This window comes from Corvus moneduloides, chromosome 31, assembly GCF_009650955.1.
Source record: "Corvus moneduloides isolate bCorMon1 chromosome 31, bCorMon1.pri, whole genome shotgun sequence".
Taxonomy (NCBI): Eukaryota; Metazoa; Chordata; class Aves; order Passeriformes; family Corvidae; genus Corvus; species Corvus moneduloides.
Genome location: NC_045506.1, coordinates 524,218 through 545,815, shown reverse-complemented (window position 1 = coordinate 545,815; position 21,598 = coordinate 524,218). Strand labels below are relative to the sequence as shown.

At 54.6% G+C, this 21,598-nt stretch overlaps 3 protein-coding genes and 1 long non-coding RNA gene across 4 annotated transcripts in view; 2 read left to right on the top strand and 2 right to left on the bottom strand.

Moving 5' to 3' along the window:
• The window catches only part of LOC116436957, a 133,737-nt gene extending 125,602 nt beyond the window's left edge, over positions 1–8,135 (top strand). The window contains exon 5 of the long non-coding RNA XR_004237126.1: positions 7,558–8,135. This is a non-coding gene — a long non-coding RNA (uncharacterized LOC116436957). The remainder of the gene's footprint in view (positions 1–7,557) is intronic.
• LOC116436886 (zinc finger protein 660-like) overlaps positions 1–21,598 on the bottom strand; it is a 163,335-nt gene that overhangs the window by 101,953 nt on the left and 39,784 nt on the right. The gene's annotated exons all lie outside the window — the stretch shown is intronic.
• Positions 1–21,598, bottom strand: part of LOC116436931 (zinc finger protein 79-like) — a 509,410-nt gene that overhangs the window by 457,230 nt on the left and 30,582 nt on the right. The gene's annotated exons all lie outside the window — the stretch shown is intronic.
• Positions 12,341–21,209, top strand: LOC116436900 (zinc finger protein 883-like). Its single transcript, XM_032094343.1, has 2 exons — positions 12,341–12,801; positions 19,622–21,209. Exons 1-2 carry the CDS (start codon positions 12,475–12,477, stop codon positions 20,639–20,641), a joined length of 1,347 nt encoding a protein of 448 aa, XP_031950234.1. The 5' UTR covers positions 12,341–12,474; the 3' UTR covers positions 20,642–21,209.

Sequence of the window (21,598 nt, the reverse complement as noted above, 5' to 3'; positions counted from 1 at the left end):
GTTCATTTTTTTCCGTTTTAGTCCCTTGTCTTCTTATTTTCTCAGTACTTCTCTTTACAAACTTTAAAAATGTCTTAATCTGTTCTTCGTGGGCCTTCTTTGGTTTTGGGATTATTCTCAGTGACCTCATTCTGTGTCCTTTTGTAGCTGTTTCTGGGTCAGGAGGCCTGGCTGCCACCTGCATGCCCTTGATCCCCTGCTGAATGAGCTGCACTGAGCAAGGTGTGGTGCATGGTAAAAAGATGAGAGTTGCTGCAGCACCTGAGAGGAGAAACAGCATTGGTTTAACGCATGGTCTGCCAGGGAACCACGAAAACGTGTCCCATTCCTGTCCTTTCCACGTTTGGAGCAGTACATGAGCTGCTTTCTTATTTCCTTTGTTCTCTGTTTCACCACTTTTCCTTGGCCATCTCTTTGCCAAGAGCACTTTGAGTCATTTAATTTTCCACAACCTCCTGGTCCTTCTGCTGGAAGAGAATCTGATGCCATCCCAGGGTGAAATGTGGCGTTGCTCATGGGAGTGGATTGGTGGGTGAGAAGGTCAGGAGCTGGAGCTGTGTGCTTGGTTATGATTTGGAGGACAGCTTGTAATCTAATGATGCATTGAAATGATCAGTGGGTTCTCTGGCACCTGGTATGAATTTGTTTGGGTTCCCAGGGGCTGCTCCATGGTGTTGTAGGATTTGTTCTGGTGGCCGTTCATCTTTTCCCCATTTTTGGGCGCTGCCAAAAATGCCAGGGATGCATCAATTGACTGCTTTTCTCTGATTATTCATCACGTCCTTGCATTCCCAAGTGATTTCGCTGACCTTGTGTCAGTAAAAGCAGCCCAGTGGTCAAACCCACCCTGTATAACACAGAGAGTGCCAGCAGATGTTGGAGTGGGGAGAGGGATGATTCCCCCCCGCTTTTTGGAGTGAAGTTCTCCCAAAATTCTCCGTTTGCTGTTTTCCTTTTCAGCTTCAGGGATTTCTGTGTCAGAGTCAGAGATGCTCAGTGTGGGCTCTGCCTTTAGCGATGCAAATTCCGTCAGTGCAGGGAGGCAGAGCTTGGGGTGAGGGGCAGAGGGAATCAGCCCAATTCCTGTGGCAGGCAAGGAGAGCCTGGGACATGGTGCACACTTCCCGCAGCAGAGATAATTTGCATTTCTAAAGCTCCTCTGCTGGCTGCCTGGAAGGAAGCTTCTCCTCCAGGGCAGCCATCAGGTGACTCACAAGTGCCCCCCCTCCCCCAGCTGCTTTTTTTTTTTCGCATTTCATTCTTTTAATATTTTACTAACTGTATATGAGTTAAAGGGTCTCCTTTAAAGCTCTTCTGGTTTTGCAAAATGCAACCTAAAGGTGAACATCGAAAAACCCATTCCAAAATTCTGCCATCACTAACAGCCACGCACACACATACACAAAAAAACCCCAGAGTAATAAAGATTTTTTTCTACTTCTTCTCCTCGGACTAAAAATTGACTCTCACACTCCTGGCCCAAACCCAACTCACAATATCAAAGTAGGATTATTAAGAAGAAATATTCTAATGGTGTAATCTTATCACAGAAACTGCAGGAAAAACAAAAACTCTCCAAGGACCTTTTTAGTGTTAGAGGATCAAGGCATTACTTTATTCTGGCCAGGATGTGCAACAGAAATCATTTCATGTGCACATAGCTCAGGTGTGCAGAGAAAATCATTCCATGGCACACGAGTTTTACTCGAGTTTTCCTCAACTTTATGCAGTCTAAACCCATAGAAATCCGTAGGTTTAATGTTCATTGGTTCCAAGTTGGGTAGTTCTTAGTATTTGGTTTCCTATTGGCCCCGGATTGCTTGGCCTCTGATGTTAATTAGGTGCACACTCCTTGATTTCCTTCTCAGCCTTTTCCAGAGCAGGGGTCTCCAGCTGTGCCGGGGGCAGTGTCTGGGGTAGCTGTTCCTTGATGTTTGCTGATGGGCGTTGATGTTTTGTTGATGGTCGTTATCTTTTGGGTATCTTTTGGGCTATTCGCAGTCTGTTGAGATGTTAAGCTCATCTCTGTTGAGTGGTGTAACATCCCTTAAAGTCCCAAGGTAGGGTCTGTGCCAGCCAAGCTTCCTGTGGAAGAGATTTCACAAGAGACAGGATTCTGGCCACAGACTGCTTGAAACAGACATCCCCGATCTCCATCCCCCACTAGGTCGAGAATGAGCAGGGTGAGGAATTGCAAACATCAGTTCCAGGGGAGATAATCGAGTATCTGCCCTGGGTCTGGCTCTTCTTCTTGCCAAAGCCAATGGCAGCAGCCGTACCCGTGGCATCTTGGTTTCTCTCAGCAGCTTCAGAAGGTGTTTCTTTATTTCCCCATTCATTCTTTCTACCCGAGCCAGACTCTGGGGGTGCCAGGAGGTCTGGACGTCCCACTGTGTTCCTAAAGCAGCCAGAACGGCCTGAAGGGTCTTTCCTTTAAAATGAGTTCCCCTGTCTGAGTCGATTGTCTGGGAGGGCCAGGGCAGGAGGCTCTGTTAATCTGCTTTTGAAGCCTTGAAACTTGTGCTTTCCTTCTGGTGTCCATGATGGGGTTTCTTGGCTGGCAGGAGAGGAGTGTTGTAGGGAGAGATGCCTGGCTCCAGAAGCGCTGCCTTTAGCAGGGACTCAGTAAGAGGCTGTAACCCCTTCCTTGCCTCCCTTGGAACAGGGTATTGCTTTTAGACACCACTTGTCCTGGATGCTTCAAAGGAATTTGGAGAGGCTCCATATCTGATTTTGCCTATTTCCCTGGGGCTGCCCACACTTCTGGGTTCCCTTCAGCAGAGGCCTTGGCAGACATTTGACACCAAGGTACAGCAGCATTAGCCTCTGTGTCTCCTTTTACAATAGGAATTTGCATTCCCACTTCAGCCACCAAATCCCTTCCCAGTAAATTACAATCACAATTAGGAACAAACAGAAATTGATGCATTTCGAACCCATCCCCCACATCTACTGATAGTGGTTGAATAAAACACCCCTGCTTATCTTTCCCACTTATTGCCTGAATAATCAAGGCACTTCTTGACAATTTCCCCCCTTAGGTCTCAGATTTGGAGTGGATCGAGAGGCCCCTGTGTCCATCAGGAGCGGCCTTGTCTCGATCCAGATGCGCCCTGAATGTTCTCAAGGGCTCTGGTGCGGTGGGTCCCTGGTGTGCTGGGAGCTCTGAGAGCCCCGACAATCCATGTCCATTAAATAAATCAATCGTGCTGCACAATTCCTGCCTGTTGGATCTCTCTTCTCCTCCCTATCACTGCGGAATATCGCAATAGTCCTGGTGATCCATGTTGGGAAGACACCTGGCTGGGGTCTCCACATCTACCTGGTTCCCCATGGGGAAGGAACAGCCATTGGGACACAGACTGACATCAGGAATTCATTGGAGAGGGTGGATTTGTTGAATATTGACTCCCAAAAATCTTTTCCATGCAATCTTCTCTTCTGATTACATCCAGGAATACTGGACAGTCCTTGAGATCTTTTCCAACCTCACTGATTCCACAATTCCGATTTTCTCCGGCCCAAGGGCATCTTCCACAACCAAATGGTGATGGACTGGGGCAAAGACCAAGATTCTGGAGACAGTGGGGTGGAAATGCCCCAGAAGAAGCTTCTTCACTCCAACCCAAGCATGAGGATCCTCAGCCGGCACAGACACGGAAATCCTTTTCTTTTGGTTTTCTTTTCGTTTCTCTTCATCCCTTCAATACACTTGAAACTGGGGAAAAAATAAAGACATTGAACTGAGGGGTGGGGACATGGGGGATATGACATAGATGGAAACATGGTGGGGCTGCACCGGCCATGGCGATGTCTCCACATGTCACTGGCCCCGTCCCATCGTGTCCTCACCCGTGGCTGTGTCCCCACCACCCGGGCATTCTCGGCGCGGCAGGCACCTGCGCAGACAGGCTAGGAGCCGCCATGGGGGCCCAAGACATGAGCCCACTAAACCGCGGTGCTGCAAACACAGCGGCTGCTGCGGAGCCCAAAGGCAGGGCGGGCTGTGCGCCGTCCCGCTGCCCCAACACCCCTGCCAGTTGCTCTGCTGGCGTGGCGTCCTCGGGGGGTGAGGGGTTCTGTGGCAGCACAGGGCGACCTGGTGCAGGCTCCGCGGCATCCTCTGGCTGTGGAGCCGGGGGGGTTTTTTTGGATTTGCCACCACACGCCCCTAGAGCCGAGTCAGTGGGGTCTCCTTCAGGTATCTTGTGGGTGTGACCCTGCGGGGCTGGGGCAGTGAGATGCCAATCAATCCCAGCCCATCCCCTGGATCGGGTTCCCCGAAGAGGCCGACTCAGAGGTCGATGGGCGGCTCAGAAGCCTAAGCCGCACCCCCTGGGCGGTGCCCGGGTCCAAGCCACCTCCCCCGGTTCGGGAAAATTCTCTGTTACTCAGTCGTTCATTGGTTCTGTTCTAACTCCCGCCTCTCGGTTTCCCCCCCGCAGTGGTTCTTGTTCCATTGTATCCTCCCCCTGGCTTGGAACTCATTGGTTGTTTTCCCCTTTCACCGGGGTTTTCAAATTGCCTATAAAACTGAGGAAAAAGCCTCAGTATCCCATCCCATCACATCCCATCATTCCCATCACATTGGATTCCAGCCTTCCGAGCTGGTTCGGGTTGCAAAACTTGTAACAATAAACCTGTTAGAAGTCAAACCTGAACAGCCTCTCTCTTCCTTTGTCTCCGAGCTAATGTGAGCCGACACCATTGGTTCCTGCCATGTTTCCTCTGCCAAGGAGCCAGCTAGCTAGCCCAGCAAGCAGACCTTTTCTTGGCTCCGAAGTCGCTTCAGCGACGCGTGGAGGTAATGCAGCTGGACTGTCTCTGACCTGGGGCACGCCAGAGCTCATGCTTCGAGCACCAAACCCTTAGTATCTCTCTGTCACGCACCACCAAGACAGGTGAGCCAGCTCTGCTGCCACAATTACAGTCTATCAGCAGATTAAACAAACCCTGCCACGTGCGTAGTAATTCTAGCACCAGCGGGTCCCCAGATGGGAACTCGTGCCAGAGTGCAGAGCCGAGTTCCTGCCACAGCCCGAAATCCAGAGCAGTGTCTCTGTTCGGGGAGATGCCATGTAGGGCAGCCCAGTCTAATAATTCACAGAGTGAGGTCTCAGAAATGGAGGTGTTCATTAAACCGAAAACACCTCTCCAGGCCGATAACACAGGGTCAGTTTTTAAGCTGCTGTTCGCCATTCTCTCAGTCCCGTCGAACATCCTGGTCTGGGGGCATGGGGGGAACAGCGTACCTCTAGAGAAATGCAGCTTGGCTCACAGCGTGCAGGACACGTTGGGGTTCACCAAATGTTGCGGTATCCCACGGAGGAGGAGGAGAGAAGATCCTCAGCAGGCAGGAATTGTGCAGCAAGATTGATTTATTTATTATTTTACAAACTCTTTTATAGACTTTTTTCTTCATAGTCTAATTGGTCAAAGGATCAGCCACCCCCTGGGTGGACTGGCTAAAATCCTAAAACATCCATTGTCAAAATATTTTTCTACTGTACCATAAACAAAGCTCTGCAAGGTTGCAGGTGTTCATAGTTTACAGAACTCTGCAAATATCTTCCGTGAAAAAGAAAAGTATCTCACGGGACTGGAAAGAAGCAAGAAAAATTATTGCTAGAAGCAATATTGTATCCACACAGGACCACGGATCACCAGGGCTCTGCCCAACGGGGGTCACTGGGGATCATCCAACGCGGATCCTCCTGTGATACGTGAAGGAAGGAGACCCACCAACAGCAGAGATGCAGGTGAATCTTAAGATTTATTCAGAAGCACCAGTATATATATCCTTACTTCTAAGAGCTTACAGACGTGATCACAGTCCTACAATAAATCTGTCTTCTTGACATTTTCCGTTGTTCTCTCCAAGGCCACAGTGAAGGAGCGTGAAGAGTGTGCGTAGAGCATGTGCATAAAGCGTGTGCGTCTTATGTTGACGTGGAAGTAGAAACTCGTTAGTTCAGTTCTATCTCAGGTGCACGCTGTGTCAGAGAAACCTTCTGCTGGTACTGCTGGTGCTGCTGCTGTCGTTCTCTGTGTAACTCTTTCCTTATACCAACACCTGTTAACCCAACAACTCCCCTATTTTATTTTTTGGAGTCATGGACAAAGCAAGTGCAACCATAGCTTGTTTTTGTGTGCCTTTAACGGCTCTGATTATGTTGAAAAGGACAAGACAGAATATCAAAAAAGATATCACTGCTAGACAACCTAATCCAATAAAAACCCAAGCTTGTAAATTTATTCCTGAAAACCAATTTTTTGGATTTACCCAAGTAAGATCATTTTTTAAGTCAGTCAGTACCTTTTGCTCCTCTAGAGTTTGCAAATCTCTAAGTTGCTCTTTTAACTGAGTGTGAAGTGAGCGGATATCTTGCCTTAGGGCTTTATCAAAGACTCCTTGGAGGTGGTTTTTGATTGTTTCCCAGTTTTGTTCTGTTTCATTCCACGGAAGAGGAGTGACACATAAAGAGTTCTGTATGTGTTCCCAATCGCAATGTAAAGATATGTGGGTTTTTTGAGCCTCAACTCTTTTGCCAATCCACAAAAGAGCACTTTCCAAGGCATCTACTCTGGTCATTATTTCCTTGTCAATTTGCTCTTGTGTTTGTAATTATTTTGTAATATTGGTTAGAGCTTGTCCCACAGTGTGGGCTGTTTGAATGGAATTAGCTAAAGCTGCACCAGCTGCAAAGGCTGTGCTTAAAACTATTACAGCAGAAATGATGGCAAAGATCAGTCAACCGAGAAATTTGCGAACTCGTTTCTTACTCTTTTGGATTTCCTCCTGGAATAATCGAGCCAATTGTGACAGTCCATCTTGTCCTTCCCAAGTCTGAGTCAGATTTACAGTTACCCAAATTTGCAGTCTTCTCTTAAATGGAAGAAGAACAGAAAAGTTATTCACATCTTCATTGGTTACATATGATTTAAAGACAAAAAAATTAGCAAACAGTGATGCTGCTGGTCTGGGGTCAGTAGCTCTGACCCAGGAAGCTGTGACCGGTCCAGAGAGATGGTCCTGTGAGGAACCGTATTCCCAAGGCCAGGTGTCTTCTCTCAGCCGTAGCCGGAGTGCCTTTGCAGAGAAGCTGTCAGCTCTTTAGTGATTCTCAGCTCTTGATTCCAGCTCTTTGCTCTGCAAGGCAATCTCCAGGCCAGACCAGGAGGAGAGAGATGAGAGACCCGTATAGCAGTTCTGCATGGAGCAGCTTTATTAGCCTGCACCCCGTGAAGGGGAGGCCAGGGACGAGCTCTCTCTGCTATCACAGGGGCAGAGGGCTAGATCTTATAGGGATACAGGAGGTGGGTGTGAGAGGGTAAAAGCCAATGGGTTACAAAGGATCTGCATAGGGTCTCCAAGAGGATCATGGGTCTGTCTTCTCTCGCATAACTGAAAGTAGTTGCCTTTCCGGGGGATTCTGCTGGGAGGTTATGCAACCTCCTTATCAGCAGGCCTCCCTCCAGGGCAGGGGCTGGGCATATCCCACACTTGGAGCAACTGGGACCACGATGAGAGCAAAGGCATCATCACATCATCGAGAGACTGCCTGGGAATGACTGGGTTCATACTGGAAGTGACTGAGGCTGTACCTGACTCCTACTGGGAGGGACTGAGAGTGAAAGGAACCATACAGGGCATGACTGGGAACAACTGGGACCATGCTGGGGGCAACTGGGATCTTATTGGGAGTGACTGGGAACATGAAAGCTTGAGTGGAGTTTTTATCCCGTGGCATTCCCGGGGAGCAGCGGCAGCTCCGCGCCCCCAGCCCGGGGGGTGGGAGCAGGGGAACCGCTGGCAGCACCTTCGGGCCACAGCCGAGGGCTGGGGGGCTCCTCCCCCACTTCATTTTCTCTGCCCAATTCAAATCATCCCCTCCCATTCAAATCCCCTCCGTTCACATTTTCTCCCCACCATTAAAGTTTCCTTGCCCCAATTCAACTTTTCTCCCCAATTAAGCCCTGAGGCCCCTCCCCGCCCCCGGCTCCTCCCGGCAGGACCCGGCCGGGACCTTCTGGAAACAGCAGCGGAAAGAGTTCAAAAATTCCTCATTCCTTCCATCGATTTCCTTGCTTTCCGGGGCATTTTCCTGCGGCTGCTCCGGGCCATGGCTGAGGGCTCCCCTCGGGCCCCAGCCCCTTTCCAGTCCCTTTTTCCAGCTCTTTTCCTCAGCTGACCCAAAGCTGTGGATTTTGGGGGGTGGGAAGAGTCGCTCTGCTCGGGGGTCCCCGCGGTGCCCCAGGGAGGCCCCGAGGCCGCAGCGCGGTTCCCTCGGGCCCCTTGGAGCATTTGGAATCTCCAACTCTCAGCAATCTCTGTCCGTGGCATTCAATCCCCCCTGCAGGGTTTTCCCCCAGACCGGCTTTCTTTCCAGAGGGTTTTGTGGTTTTGCTTCGAGCCGGGGCCTGAGGGCACCGGAGCGGCCGCGGGTGCCGGGGCAGGAAGGGCTGAGGGACAGCAGCGCCCCACAAACCTCCGGGAGGGGGACAAGGGCTGGAGGGGGCAAAGAGAGAATAAGAGAGAATAAACACGAGATTTTAGAAAAAGAAAAAAAAAATAGATGATATCGAAAATATAATAAAAAAGAACTCTGAAAGAAAAAAAGTAACAGCAGAGCTTCTTCTCCTGGGACTTTGGGTTTCTTGTCGAAGCTCCGAGCTGGGTGTGAGCCAGAAGCCAGTGGCTGGGAGAGACATTGCTGCTGAAGGGCTTCCTATGGCCAGGACTAAAGTGTCGAGTATCGAGTAACAGCTTGAGGTTACAGAAGCGCCAGCGCTCCCGTTGGATTCCCTCGTTGGAAGCTGAAAGCGGAGCTCCGTCTGGGACTCTGCTTTGTAAGGATTGAATGCAAAACTCCAGCGCAATCCCCGTTTCCCTCCCTCCTCTGGCCAGCGGCGCACGGAGAAGGGATGGGGGTTTCGGTGAGTTCGTGCTTCCCCCTGAGGGACAGGAATCCTTGCCGTGTCCAGCGGGGGTCCCTCCCCAGCCGTGCGGTCACTCCCCGGCCCGGCCCTGAGGCGCGGGGCAGTCGCGGGGCAGCCGCGCTCCGGCCCCGTCAGCGGCACCGCCGCTTCGTGCCGGGCAGGAGCGGCAGAAGGAGCCGGGCGGCGGCGGGGGCTGAATCCCGGCAGGAGGAGGAGGAAGAGGAAGAAGAGGAAGAAATGGAAGAAGGGGCCGGGGCCGCCTGCGGTGTCCGATGGCCGGGGAGCAGCGGGGAGGCCTCGGGGAGCGGCGGCGGGCGGGGCTCTGCTGGAGCCGCCCCGAGGGGTTTGTGCCGCCCCGGGTCCCTGAAGGAGCCGCTCCGCGGGACGGGCGAGCTGGGAACGAAAGGAAATACAGAGAAGAGAATAAAATACAATCAAAGAGCCGCACCGAGAGGCGTCTCCCCCGCCCGCGCCTGAAGGAGCTGCACCGAGGGACGGGCGGAGGGTGAGTAGAATAAAATCCAGAGAACGGAGTAAAATCGAATAAAAAACTGCACCGGGATGTCCGCGGCGCCCGGTGTCACTGAAGAGCCGCACGGTGGGACGGGCGCTGTCTGGTGTGGCCAGAAGGGCAGCGCCGAGGGGGTGGCAGGTGTGAATGGAATAAAACATTGAGAATAGATTAAAATGCAATAAAAGAGCCGCAACCCGGGCTCTCCGCGCCCCGTGTCAGTAAAAGAGCTGCCCCGAGGGACTGGCGGGGCGGCGGTAGAAGAGCTGCGGGGCGGGATGGGCACTGCCTGGGCTCGGAAGAGGCGCCCGAGGAGTCCCCGCCGGCCCGTGTCACTGAAGAGCTGCACCGAGAGAGCGGAGAGCAGCGGCGGCGGGGAAGGAGCCGCACCGGAGGGGCGTGGGATGGGAGGTGGGAATAAAATAAACTCTAGAGAACAGAATAAAAAAAATGAGAAAAGAAACCCGCACCGGGAGTGGCCGCTGCCCGTGACTGAAAGAGCCGCACCGAGGGACCGTCGGGGCAGCACCGGGGACTCTCGGCCACCCCGTGTCACCGAAAGAGCCGCAGTCGGGGGCAGTTCTGGGGTCTTCTGGAGCCGGCCAGAGGGCTCTCGGCCGCCCCGCGTCACTGAAGGAGCCGCAGCGAGGGACGGGCGGGGCGCGGCCCGGATCGAGCCCCTCCAGCTGCGCCTCGAGCGGCGACCCCGCGGGACCGCGCCGGGGCCGGGCGGCGGCGGCAGCCGGAGCCGGGAAAGCGGCTTGGAGCGGCGGAGACGAGCGGGGTGGGGTGTTCCCGAGCAGCTCCGCTCAGCCCTCGGGCACCGGGGGGTTCCGGGGGTTGTTCCCGACCAGCTCCGCTCAGCCCTCGGGCACCGCGCTGGGGTCGCCGCGCACTTTTCACCCCCGGCCGCCCCCACGGGCCGGGCCCCGCGGCTCCCGCTGCCGCCGCCTCGGTCCCGCCGAGCCCAGAAACCACGAAAAATCGCTGGCATGCACTATGTAAAGGTTTTCGTGCGCAGCGATGGGTGCGGGGGGAGTCCTTATGAACTCCCCTCCCCTCAGACCCTCCCGGGCACCGCCGGGCATTAGCGCAGCTCCCGGGGCCGTGTCCCGGCCACACTTGGGTATTAAATCCGACAGATTTGAGGAGCGGGCACAGCCCTAGAAACCAGGGCTTTGCCCTCGGGAGCTTGGAGCTGCACGAGGGGGATAAAGGATCCCCTGCACTCACCGATGCCCCCAGAAACAGTTCTGCCCCCCTAAGAACGAGGCTGTATTTGGGAGAGGGAGGATGGCTGGGATGGGGTCTGGAGTGAGACAGACACATGTTGGGATGAAGAGGTTTGGGGGATCCGGTTCCTGAGGAGGTTTTGGGGCACCCTCCAATCCTGAGGGATGTGTTACTGGGAGGAGGGACACACCTGGCTCTTGCACTTGGAGTGCGGCTCCACAGGGAAGGACATGGGGAACCCATTTTGGGGTAGATCCTGCAGCTTTCCACCCGTTTTGGGGGTTATAAACGCCTTTGGGCGATTTCCTGGTCATTTTAGGAGGCGGAGGTGACCCCTTTTTTGGGAGGATCCTGATGCTTTCCACCAGTTTGGGGGGTTCTAAATGGCTTGTGCTGGACCCACTTTCGTGGGTTCTGATGCTGCCCACCCGTGCTCTGCACTGGTCCGGACTGGTGCTCCCAGTGCCGCGTGGGGCGGGGCCATGGGGACCCCTCCACAGCACAGCGCGGCTGCTTTGGGGCTGGCGGCACTTGCCCGGCACTGGCCATGGGGCGTGTGCTGGCAGCTGGGCCGTACTGGTGGTACTGGTGGTGCTGGGAGCTCACGTGTCCGGGGGCCAGCGGGACTTGGGTGAATGTGGGTGTCTCAGGGGTGTGGTGGGGACGATGGGAAAATATTGAGAGAGGTGGGAAAAAGGGAGGAAGAGAGCAGAAAATGGGAGCTGGAATGCCCAGACCAGGAGTCCAGCCCAGGGGTCTCCAGCCTGACTGCCCTCCAGCAAGTGGCTCCCACAACCCCTCACCCTGTCCCCAAAGTCCCTTGGCATCCCACACCCATCTCTGTATTCCCCCTCCAAAATCTCCAGGCTCCTGCAGTGAGACCAAAGGGGTCCAAGTCCCCATCTAGTGTGACCACAAGCCCCAAACTTTTTTCTCCACACAACAATCTTCCCTCTTTTCCCCTTCCTGGCTTCCCCCACAGCGGCTGAGAGCAGCCAAGAGCCCAGCGCTGCCCCAGCCCGACCGGCCCCAGCTCCATCCCTGCTCCTCCCGTGGGATGCGATGGGTTTGGGGGGAGGGGGCCAAGGGTGGGCACTGGGCCTGGGGGAAGGAGGAGCGGGGGTGGAGGAGGAGGGGATGAAGGAGGAGGGGGAGAAGGGACGGAAGGAGGGGAAGGAAGAGGAGGGATAGAGGAGGAGCGGGAGCAGGAACAGGAGGAGGAAGAGGAGGCAGCACGTGCATCCATCGCTCCCCGTATCTGCACACCCCTGCCCCGGGAGCATCGCCCCCCCCCCCCCCCCCCCGCATTCCGCAGGTTGCCCGTGGGACGGACTCAGGTTGGAGAAGTTCCTGGAGAACTGTCTGGTGGGAGGGAGCCCAGAGTGCAGCAGGGGAACGACTCCTGTCCCTGAGCAGCGGGAGAAGGCACCGGGGATGAACTGAGCATGGCCCCAATTCCCTGTGTCCTGCACTGCCGGGGTGGGAGGTGGAGCTGGAAGGAGGGAGGGGTGGGAGGAAGAAGTTTTTAAGGGTCTTCTTTTACTTCTCATTACCCTGCTCTGAGTTTTTGGAATTTTCTGTCACAAATCTCTCCTCTCGTGCACTCAACCAAAGGGGTTTGGGGCGGTTTTCCCTTTTTGGGGGAAATCAAAGCCATGCACTGAGGCTCCGAATTAGGGGCGGGAGTAGCGAGGCTGCAGGGCTTCCCAAGGAGCCGGAGGCACCCGACACGCAGGGCTGGGCAGGTCGGGCCGGGAGCAGCGGAGAGCTTTGTTTCTCTTCTCAGCTGAATGGCGGCTCGGGCCGGGCCCGTTCCAGGGCTGCTCCTCAGCTGCGGCTTTCCCCTCACGCAGCCCGGGGGGCGCTGGGAGCGCGGGGCGGGGCTGGGCCGTGTGCAGAGCCCGCCCCTCGCTCCGATTGGGCGGTGCTGCCGTCAGTCGTGGTTCTGGCGCGCTGATTGGTCGGAGCGGGGAGCAGCCCGGGCCCGGAGCCGCCGGCAGGGCGGCCGTGGCGCAGCAGAGGCGCCATTGGCGGAGCGTCTGTGCGGGCCCGGGAGCGGCGGCGGCGGCCGGAGCCCGGTGAGGCGGCGGCGGAGCTCGGAGGCGGCCCCAGCGCAGGTGGGAGCCGCGCTCGGTTCTGGCGGGGCTCGGGGCTGGCTGCGGGCGGAGGGGGCGGCAGGGGGCTGTGGCGGGTTCGTTGTGCCGTGTGGGCGCCGTGTTCGCCCTGGCGTGAGGGCGCTGCGGGAGCGGCTGCCCGCGGTCTCCTTCCCGCTGCTGCCTCGGCAGGAGCCGGTGCCGGAGCAGCGCTGGCTCGTCCCGGCTGCTGTGGGTAGGACAGAGGTGGCTGCCCCGTGGCCGGCAGTGTGCGGGAAAGTTCCCGTGGCCAGAGGTTTGTGTCCCCAGAGGAGGCGGAGGAGTCGTGTAAAAGTAACTTTATTCGTGGACAAAGGGAGAGGCCACGGGGCATTTCCCGTGGGGTCTGTCCAAGTGTTGGAGGACGCAGCCTCCTTTTTATGCCGATTTGCCCGGCCGCATCTCCGTGTCCCTTTCCCCAGTGGCTGAGGTCCTTGGAAGGTACAGACTTCCCGATCCGCCTGCTGCATGTGCCCCTTAATGTGCCCCCCCACTTTGTATAACATCCGATAGTCATGGCTCTATGAAGTTTTATTCCCTTTGTTCTCTGTTTCACCACTTTTCCTTGGCCATCTCTTTGCCAAGAGCAGTTTTTGTCATTTAATTTTCCACAACCTCCTGGTCCTTCTGCTGAAAGAGAATCTGATGCCATCCCAGGGTGAACTGTGGCGTTGCTCATGGGAGTGGATTGGTGGGTGAGAAGGTCAGGAGCTGGAGCTGTGTGCTTGGTTATGATTTGGAGGACAGCTTGTAATCTAATGATGCATTGAAATGATCAGTGGGTTCTCTGGCACCTGGTATGAATTTGTTTGGGTTCCCAGGGGCTGCTCCATGGTGTTGTAGGATTTGTTCTGGTGGCCGTTCATCTTTTCCCCATTTTTGGGCGCTGCCAAAAATGCCAGGGATGCATCAGTTGACCGCTTTTCTCTGATTAAATCATCACATCCTTGGATTCCCAAGTGATTTCGCTGACCTTGTGTCAGCAAAAGCAGCCCAGTGGTCAAACCCACCCTGTATAACACAGAGAGTGCCAGCAGATGTTGGAGTGGGGAGAGGGATGATTCCCCCCTGCTTTTTGGAGTGAAGTTCTCCCAAAATTCTCCGTTTGCTGTTTTCCTTTGCAGCTTCAGGGATTTCTGTTGCAGAGTCAGAGATGCTCAGTGTGGGCTCTGCCTTTAGCGATGCAAATTCCGTCAGTGCAGGGAGGCAGAGCTTGGGGTGAGGGGCAGAGGGAATCAGCCCAATTCCTGTGGCAGGCAAGGAGAGCCTGGGACATGGTGCACACTTCCCGCAGCAGAGTTAATTTGCATTTCTAAAGCTCCTCTTCTTTAGAAGGAAGGAAGTTTGTCTTCCAGGGCAGCCATCAGGTGACTCACCCGTGGCCCCACCAAATAAGCTTCTTTTTTTTTTTTTTTTTTTGTGGTGTTTTTTTTATTTTTAAAAAAAATATTCTATTACCTGTCATTAGCAGCTTCCACCACACTTTTTTTTTTTTTTTTTCTGATTTATTTAGGTGCCGTATGTTCAATGTGCCAGTCCTGTTTGGGAGCTTGATCCATAGTGAAATGAGCTATCTGAGGTTTCTCCAGTTAGATGTCCTGCTGTGGTAGGTATTAATTATTCTTAGATATGCAGCAGGAGATAGGCCCTGCTATATTTAATAATTAAATTTGCAGACAGCAGAAGAGTAAAACAGATGAGGAAGTGTGAACAAGCCCCAAAAGCAAGAGGGTCATGCTAAATCCATGACTTGGAGAGAGATTTCAGGTGGGATTGTGTAAGGAAGTTAGCTCGATTAGAATGTCATAGGGAGGAAATGCTTTTTGTGCCTCAGGAGTCTCAGTTTTTCAAAGAAGGTCACCTATGGCTCTCCAGATAATCCGTTCAGAGCTGTAAGCAGTAAAGCCTTATATAAGAAATATAAAAATAAATAGAAAGGTACTTTTCTTCCATGCATTTTGTTTAACGCAAAGCCACTGTCACAATAGATAATTGAAGGTGTGGTATTAATTTTAAATACAGCTTCACACAACGTATTTTAAGGGTCTCCTTTAGAGCTCTTCTAGTTTTGCAAAATGCAACCTAAAGGTGAACATCGAAAAACCCATACTAAAATTTTGTCATCACTAACAGCCCCACACACAAATAAACAAAAAATTCAAACTAATAAAAAGTTTTGCTACTTCTTCTCCTAGAACTTAAAATTGATTGTCATGTCCTGGCCCAAACCCAACTGACAATATCACAGTAGGATTATTGATATTAGGAAAAAACATTCTAATGGTGTAACCTAATCCCGCCCAGCCCAGAGTGTGAGTGTAACTGAGAGCCAGAGTGGAATTCTCCCGCTGTCTCGCGCAGCAGCTGTGGCGAGTGCAGGCACAGAAAGCTCTGAAGGTCGCCCGGTGCCAGCGAGGATTGGCCCCCAGTGCCTGGAGATGCCAGAGGAGGTGCCCAGCCAGACTATTCCAGCAGAGGATCTGTGAGCAGCCCCCGGGGCTTCCCCCGCTGTGGAGCCCTGGCTGCTGCTGCGGCCCCTTCTGTGCAGGGTCAGTGGCGGCCTCGCATGGTCCTCCTGCAGCCGGGGAGTGCAAATCCGCGGGGCTTCAGAGAGCTTGAGGCGAGGGTGAGGGGTCCCCCCGTGTTCAGCTGTGCTGGCGGCTGTTTCTGTGCTCGGGGACACTTGGAATGGGCCACGCCCTCGGCCAGCAGTGGTGCTTCTTTGCGCTCCTCAGGCAGGACCCGATGTCCTGGTTGGATGTTGTGGGCAGCAAAGTGCCAAGGCAGGGTCTGTGCCAGCCGAGCTTCCTGTGGAAGAGATTTCACACGAGACAGGATTCTGGCCACAGACTGCTTGAAACAGACATCCCTGATCTCCATCCCCGAGTAGCTCGGGAATTCCCAGGGTGAGGAATGGAAACCTCAATTCCAGGGGAGATAATTGAATATCTGCCCTGGGTCTGGCTCTTACTCTTGCCAAAGCCAATGGCAGCAGCCGTACCCGTGGCATCTTGGTTTCTCTCAGCAGCTTCAGAAGGTGTTTCTTTATTTCCCCATTCATTCTTTCTACCCGACCCGAACTCTGGGGGTGCCAGGGCGTTTGGAGGTGCCACTGTGTTCCTAAAGCAGCCAGAACGCCCTGAAGGATCTTTCCTGTAAAATGAGTTCCACTGTCTGAGTCTCTTGCTTCCACAACCTCATATCTTGGAATTGTTTGTTCCAAACATGCCTTAAGAACTGATGCAGGGATTGCTGAAGCAGTCGGAAATGCTTCTGCCCCGCTGTGAGCTGCCATGCTGTTGGCAGAAGATATTGAAGCCTTCCTGCTCAGGGCATTTCAGTGCCAGGCTCTTCCAAGCACCCCCAGCTCGGCCCTTTGAGCTGAGCATGCGGGCGCTGAGCTGCGCTTTGTCTCATTCCCTTTCCTTCAGAGCAGCGTGTCTTGTCACTCTTTTCCCTTCTGCTGCCCTTGCAGAGCCATCCCTAAACACCTTTTCTCCCTCAGGCCAGGGAATGTCTGGTAAATCTCTCCTAGCCCAGGTCTGGAGCTCTGTCACTTGACTGCAGCCATGGGTTTCTTGCCAGCCCCGTGTCCAGGGCCGTTCAAACAGGAGGCTGGGTTCAACCCTTGCCCTGTGCTCAACTCTGAATCCTCCTGTTCCATCCAACAAGTTTCATTCTGTAAGAACCGAGCGCTGCTCATCCATTTAGAAGTTCCTTTGGTTAACAAAGCTTTACCTTGATGCCAGGCTGGAACAATCAGAGATTCTGCTGCTGTCAGTTTTCAGGCCTCAGTTCCCATTAAAGCCGGGGCTGCACAATTCTGCAGACAATGAGGCCACTCTCTGGCCACTGGCTTAAACATTTGAGCCCAGGAATTCCTTTGGCATGGCCCTGTTTAACATCCACATGCGATTCAAATTGTTCTCCCTGTCTGGGAGGGCCAGGGCAGGAGGCTCAGTTAATCTGCTTTTGAAGCCTTGAAAATTGTGCTTTCCTTCTGGTGTCCATGATGGGGTTTCTTGCCTGGCAGGAGAGGAGTGTTGTAGGGAGAGATGCCTGGCTCCAGAAGTGCTGCCTTTAGCAGGGCCTCAGTAAGAGGCTGTAACCCCTTCCTTGCCTCCCTTGGAACAGGGTATTGCTTTTAGACACCACTTGTCCTGGATGCTTCAAAGGAATTTGGAGAGGCTCCATATCTGATTTTGCCTATTTCCCTGGGGCTGCCCACACTTCTGGGTTCCCTTCAGCAGAGGCCTTGGCAGACATTTGACACCAAGGTACAGCAGCATTAGCCTCTGTATCTCCTTTTACAATAGGAATTTGCATTCCCACTTCAGCCACCAAATCCCTTCCCAGTAAATTACAATCACAATTAGGAGCAAACAGAAATTGATGCATTTTGAACCCATCCCCCACATCTACTCATAGTGGTTGAATAAAACACACCTGCTCATCTTTCCCACTTATTGCCTGAATAATGAAAGAACTTCTTGACAATTTCCCCCCTTAGGTCTCAGATTTGGAGTGGATCGAGAGGCCCCTGTGTCCATCAGGAGCGGCCTCATCTCGATCCAGACACGCCCTGAATGTTCTCAAGGGCTCTGGTGCGGTGGGTCCCTGGTGTGCTGGGAGCTCTGAGAGCCCTGACAATCCATGTCCATCAGGGGTGGACTTGCTGGTGCTGAGGGTGCTGCTGTCTGTGCTTGCAGTGTCCTTGTGGCCTGCAGCTGGAGCCCTGATTCCTTGGCAGGGGCTGTTTGGGTGGGCTCTGCCGTGCCGAGGAGGGCAATGCCTGTGCCAGGTGCTTGTGGCCGCCGCCGTCCCCTGGGTGCTGGGGCCCCCTTGGGCCCTGCGGTTCATCCCTGGGGGGCTGTAGAAACTCTGCCATGGCCTTTGCCTTCACCTTGGCCTTTTGCTCATCCCTTCTTGCATTCCCCTGCTGAGCCTTTCTGGCCAAGTGCTGCAGGGGCTTCTTGTACCTCTCGTGCAGCCCCCTCAGTGCCTGTGGGTGCTCATCCTCTGACAGCTGCTGAGCTTTCTGCACAATCATTCGTTTCTCCAGTGACCCAAACAAGATCGATGAAAGAAAATCCTGATCCTTCCACATCCCGCAGCCTCCTGGGGGCCGGGGGCCAGTGCCGGCCCTGCCCGGGGGGTGTTGGGGTCAGGCAGTGCCCGGCGCTGAGCCCCGGCTGCCCCACAGCCCCGGCCCGGCCCCGCAGCTCCCCACAGGCCCCCAGCCCGTGCTGCCCTGTCCTGCTGCTCCCCACCACAGAGAAACACCCTGAAATCCTGAACTTCTTTGTTTCCCTGTCCTGGAAACTGGGGATAGAAAAGATCTGGATCAGCTGGCAAATTTTGAGGATAAGATGGTTCTGAAAAACATCCCAGTCCTCAGTTTTTTTCCTTCCTCCTCTTTTCCATCTTCCTTTTCCTTTCTTATCACACACATTCCTCCTGCTGCTGTTTGCCTTAACCATATTCCTGCACCCTCCCTTCAACCAATCCTTTCCCAGCACACCAACACCATCCGTCCCCTGTTGCCCAGACCCATTCTCACATTCCGTTTTTACACCCACCCTTAATTACCTCTGGGAGAATGTGCAAACTACCTCCACATTGTCCCCTTTTGTACAGGAAACGATGTCCATGGTTGTGTTGAGGCTTTGTTGTTGTTCTGGAAGTTGAGGAATTGAGCAGGAGCTTGGCTGAGCAGCAGTGTGTGTCAATCAGTGCTATTTTGTGGAGCTGATGGTTTCTGGTGTCACTTGCTTGTGTCCAAGTCGGTGTGGCTGTGTCCGAGCAGATTGAGAGCATGTGTTTGTAGGGAGGCGTTGCTGTTGTTCCTTGGCTGGGGGTGCCCGGTTTTCGGGCCATCCCCCCTGGAGCAGGGTGTCCCCCCTAGGTGCAGGCGCGGCCCTCAGGCAGCGCTCAGCCAATCAGAAGGCGCGGCGCTGGTGACTCAGCAGTTGCCAGGCAGAGCCGCAGCGCCCGGCGCTCCCCAGCTGGAGCCCCCGTGTGGCCCGGCCTTGGCGCCCCCCGCGAGGGGAATTTGGGGAGGTGGGAGGGGGGGAGCGCCAAGGCCGGGCCGGCCCGTGCTGTGCTGGCAGAAGTGGCTGCGGCGGGGGCCGAGTGCGGGCAGGAGCGGCCGAGAGCCCAGCGCTGCCGCAGCCCGAGCTGCCGCAGCTGCATCCCTGCTGGTGCTGTGGGATGCGAGAGCTCTGGGGGGCAGAGCGAGCCAGGGGTGGGTGCTGGGCCTGGGGGGAGGAGGAGAAAGGCTGGAGGAGCAGGGCTGGAGAGCAGAATGGTGAAAGGATGGACGTGGGAGCAGCAGGTGGGATTCTGCAGGAGAAGGAGTAGTGTGAGGAAGAGGAGTGTGAGGAAGAGTGGGGACACAGGAGGAGGAGGAGGAGCAGGAAGAGGAGGCACCGCAAGGTTCCAGCACTCGCTGTATCTGCAGCCTCCCCCCAGCCCCAGGAGCGTTGCCCCCCCATCCAGCAGGTGATCAGGGAGGGGGATCCATGATTTTCCAGGGGGTGAATCTTGGTATTTCTGAGGTTTAGTGGGCTCCATGTTGGTGCTTTGGATTTTTTTGTGGGGGTTGAATGTTTATATTTTTGAGGGGATTTTGTCTGAATCTTGATGTTTTTGGAGTTTTGGGTCTGTGTCTTGATGTTTGGGGGACTTCTGGAGTGAATCTTGGTGTTTTGGAGGTTTTTACAGACACAGGATGCCCGGTGATGGACTTGGGCAGGAGGAACCCCCAGCCCAAGGAACTCATCCCTTGTTTCTCCCCCCAAACCAGGATTTGTCATTCCCAAGGCGTGGCCAGATGGAGGAGGAGGAAAAGCCCCGGAGATGCCGCACGAGGAGGGGCTGCAAACGCAGCCCAGAGAGATCCAAGGAGGAAAGAGCCTCCCTGTGCCGGGAAGGCGGCCGGAGATCCAGGGGGAGCTCGGAGCTGGGGAAGAAGCCTCAGGGCAGGGAGAAGCCCCACAAGTGCTTGGAATGTGGGAAGGGCTTCAGGTGGAGCTCCAGCCTGATCCGGCACCAGAGGATCCACAATGGTGAGAAGCCCTACGAGTGTGGGGAATGTGGGAAGAGCTTCAGCCGGAACTGCACCCTGAGGGAACACCAGCGCACCCACACCGGGGAGAGGCCCTACGAGTGTGAGGAATGTGGTAAGCGCTTCAGCCAGAGCTCCAGCCTGAGGGATCACCAGAGGATCCACACTGGGGAACGGCCCTATGAGTGTGGGGAATGTGGGAAGAGCTTCAGCCATGTTTCCAGCCTGATCCAGCACCAGAGGATCCACACTGGGAAAAAGCCCTATGAGTGTGGGGAATGTGGGAAGAGCTTCTGCCAGAGCTCTAACCTGATCCAGCACGAGAGGATCCACACTGGGGAAAGGCCCTATGAGTGTGGGGAATGTGGGAAGGGCTTCACCAACAGCTCCCAGCTGATCCAGCACCAGGTGGTTCACACCGGGGAACGGCCCTATGGCTGTAGTGAATGTGGGAAGAGTTTCTGGCGGAGCTCCATCCTGAGGGAACACCTGCGCACCCACACCGGGGAACAGCCCTTTGAGTGTTCTGAGTGTGGGAAGAGGTTTCGGAGGAGGTCTGATCTCCTTGTACATCATCGCATTCACACGGATGAGAGGCCTTTCCGCTGCCCCGACTGCGGGATGGGCTTCAAACGCAACTCCCACCTCACCATCCACCGGCGCATCCACACCGGGGAGAGGCCCTATGAGTGTTCTGAGTGTGGGAAGAGCTTCTCTGTGAGGTTTAATTTAACCCAACACCAACGGAGGCACCGCTAAGGGAAGCCCTGCGAGTGCCCCGAGTGCGGGAAGAGCTTCGTGCGCTGCTCCAGCTCCATCCCCCGTGGGAGGATCGGTGTTGGATGATCCCCAGTGACCCCCGTTGGGCAGAGCCCTGGTGACCCCCGTTCCGGGTGATCCCCGCTGGGTGGGGGGAAGGTGTTGGAGAGATTTCTTTGCCTTCTCCTTGTCCTGCTGGGATTTGGTTGGTAATAAATTCCCTCCCTGTGCCCAGGCTGGCTCTGTTGTGCCCGTGCCAGTTGAAAGGGTTCAAATCATTGTACCTGTGCAAGTATAAGGTACAGGGTAAAAGTTAGCAAATATTGGCCACAAGCTTAAGGCACAGAATGTAAGTTGGCAAGAAATGGGGAACAGAAGTCTCAGAAATGATGAACAAAGCTTGCTGAGACCAGTAGAGAAACTGCAGAAGCAGCCAACGAGAGACTGCGCCTGCCTAGGAAAGAAAGGTGAAAAGTGCAAAGCGAGGAAGACTGTGGCACCTGGGGAGGCGATGGGGGTTGGGAGGAATTTTTATTACGTCCCTGAGTAGGAACCCATTTCCACTCCATCCCCCAGGTCTCCTCCCTCAGCCTGATGGTGAGAGGCATGGGAGTGCTCTGACTGCTGGGGGGCTTCTCTCAGGGATGGAAGGGTGAAACTCCACCAGTCTATTTCCCTTTCCCTTTCTCTAATGCTCCTTAGTCTTTGCACTTCCTCCTTAAGCTCGGCCACCAGGGAAAGGAGATCGTTCACCTGTTCGCACCTCAGGCAGGTGTCTTTGACAGCGTCCCCTGGTGCTACTGCCAGGCTCAAACACTCCTCACAGGAAGGGGTCTGGACAGACGCATCCTTCTGGGAGGGTTCTGTTTGCCTGGGTACACTTTTAGTGGCTGGAGCTTTTGATCGTGTGAGGACCATTGCTGAAAAAAACCCAACCAACCAAATCTCAACACAAAA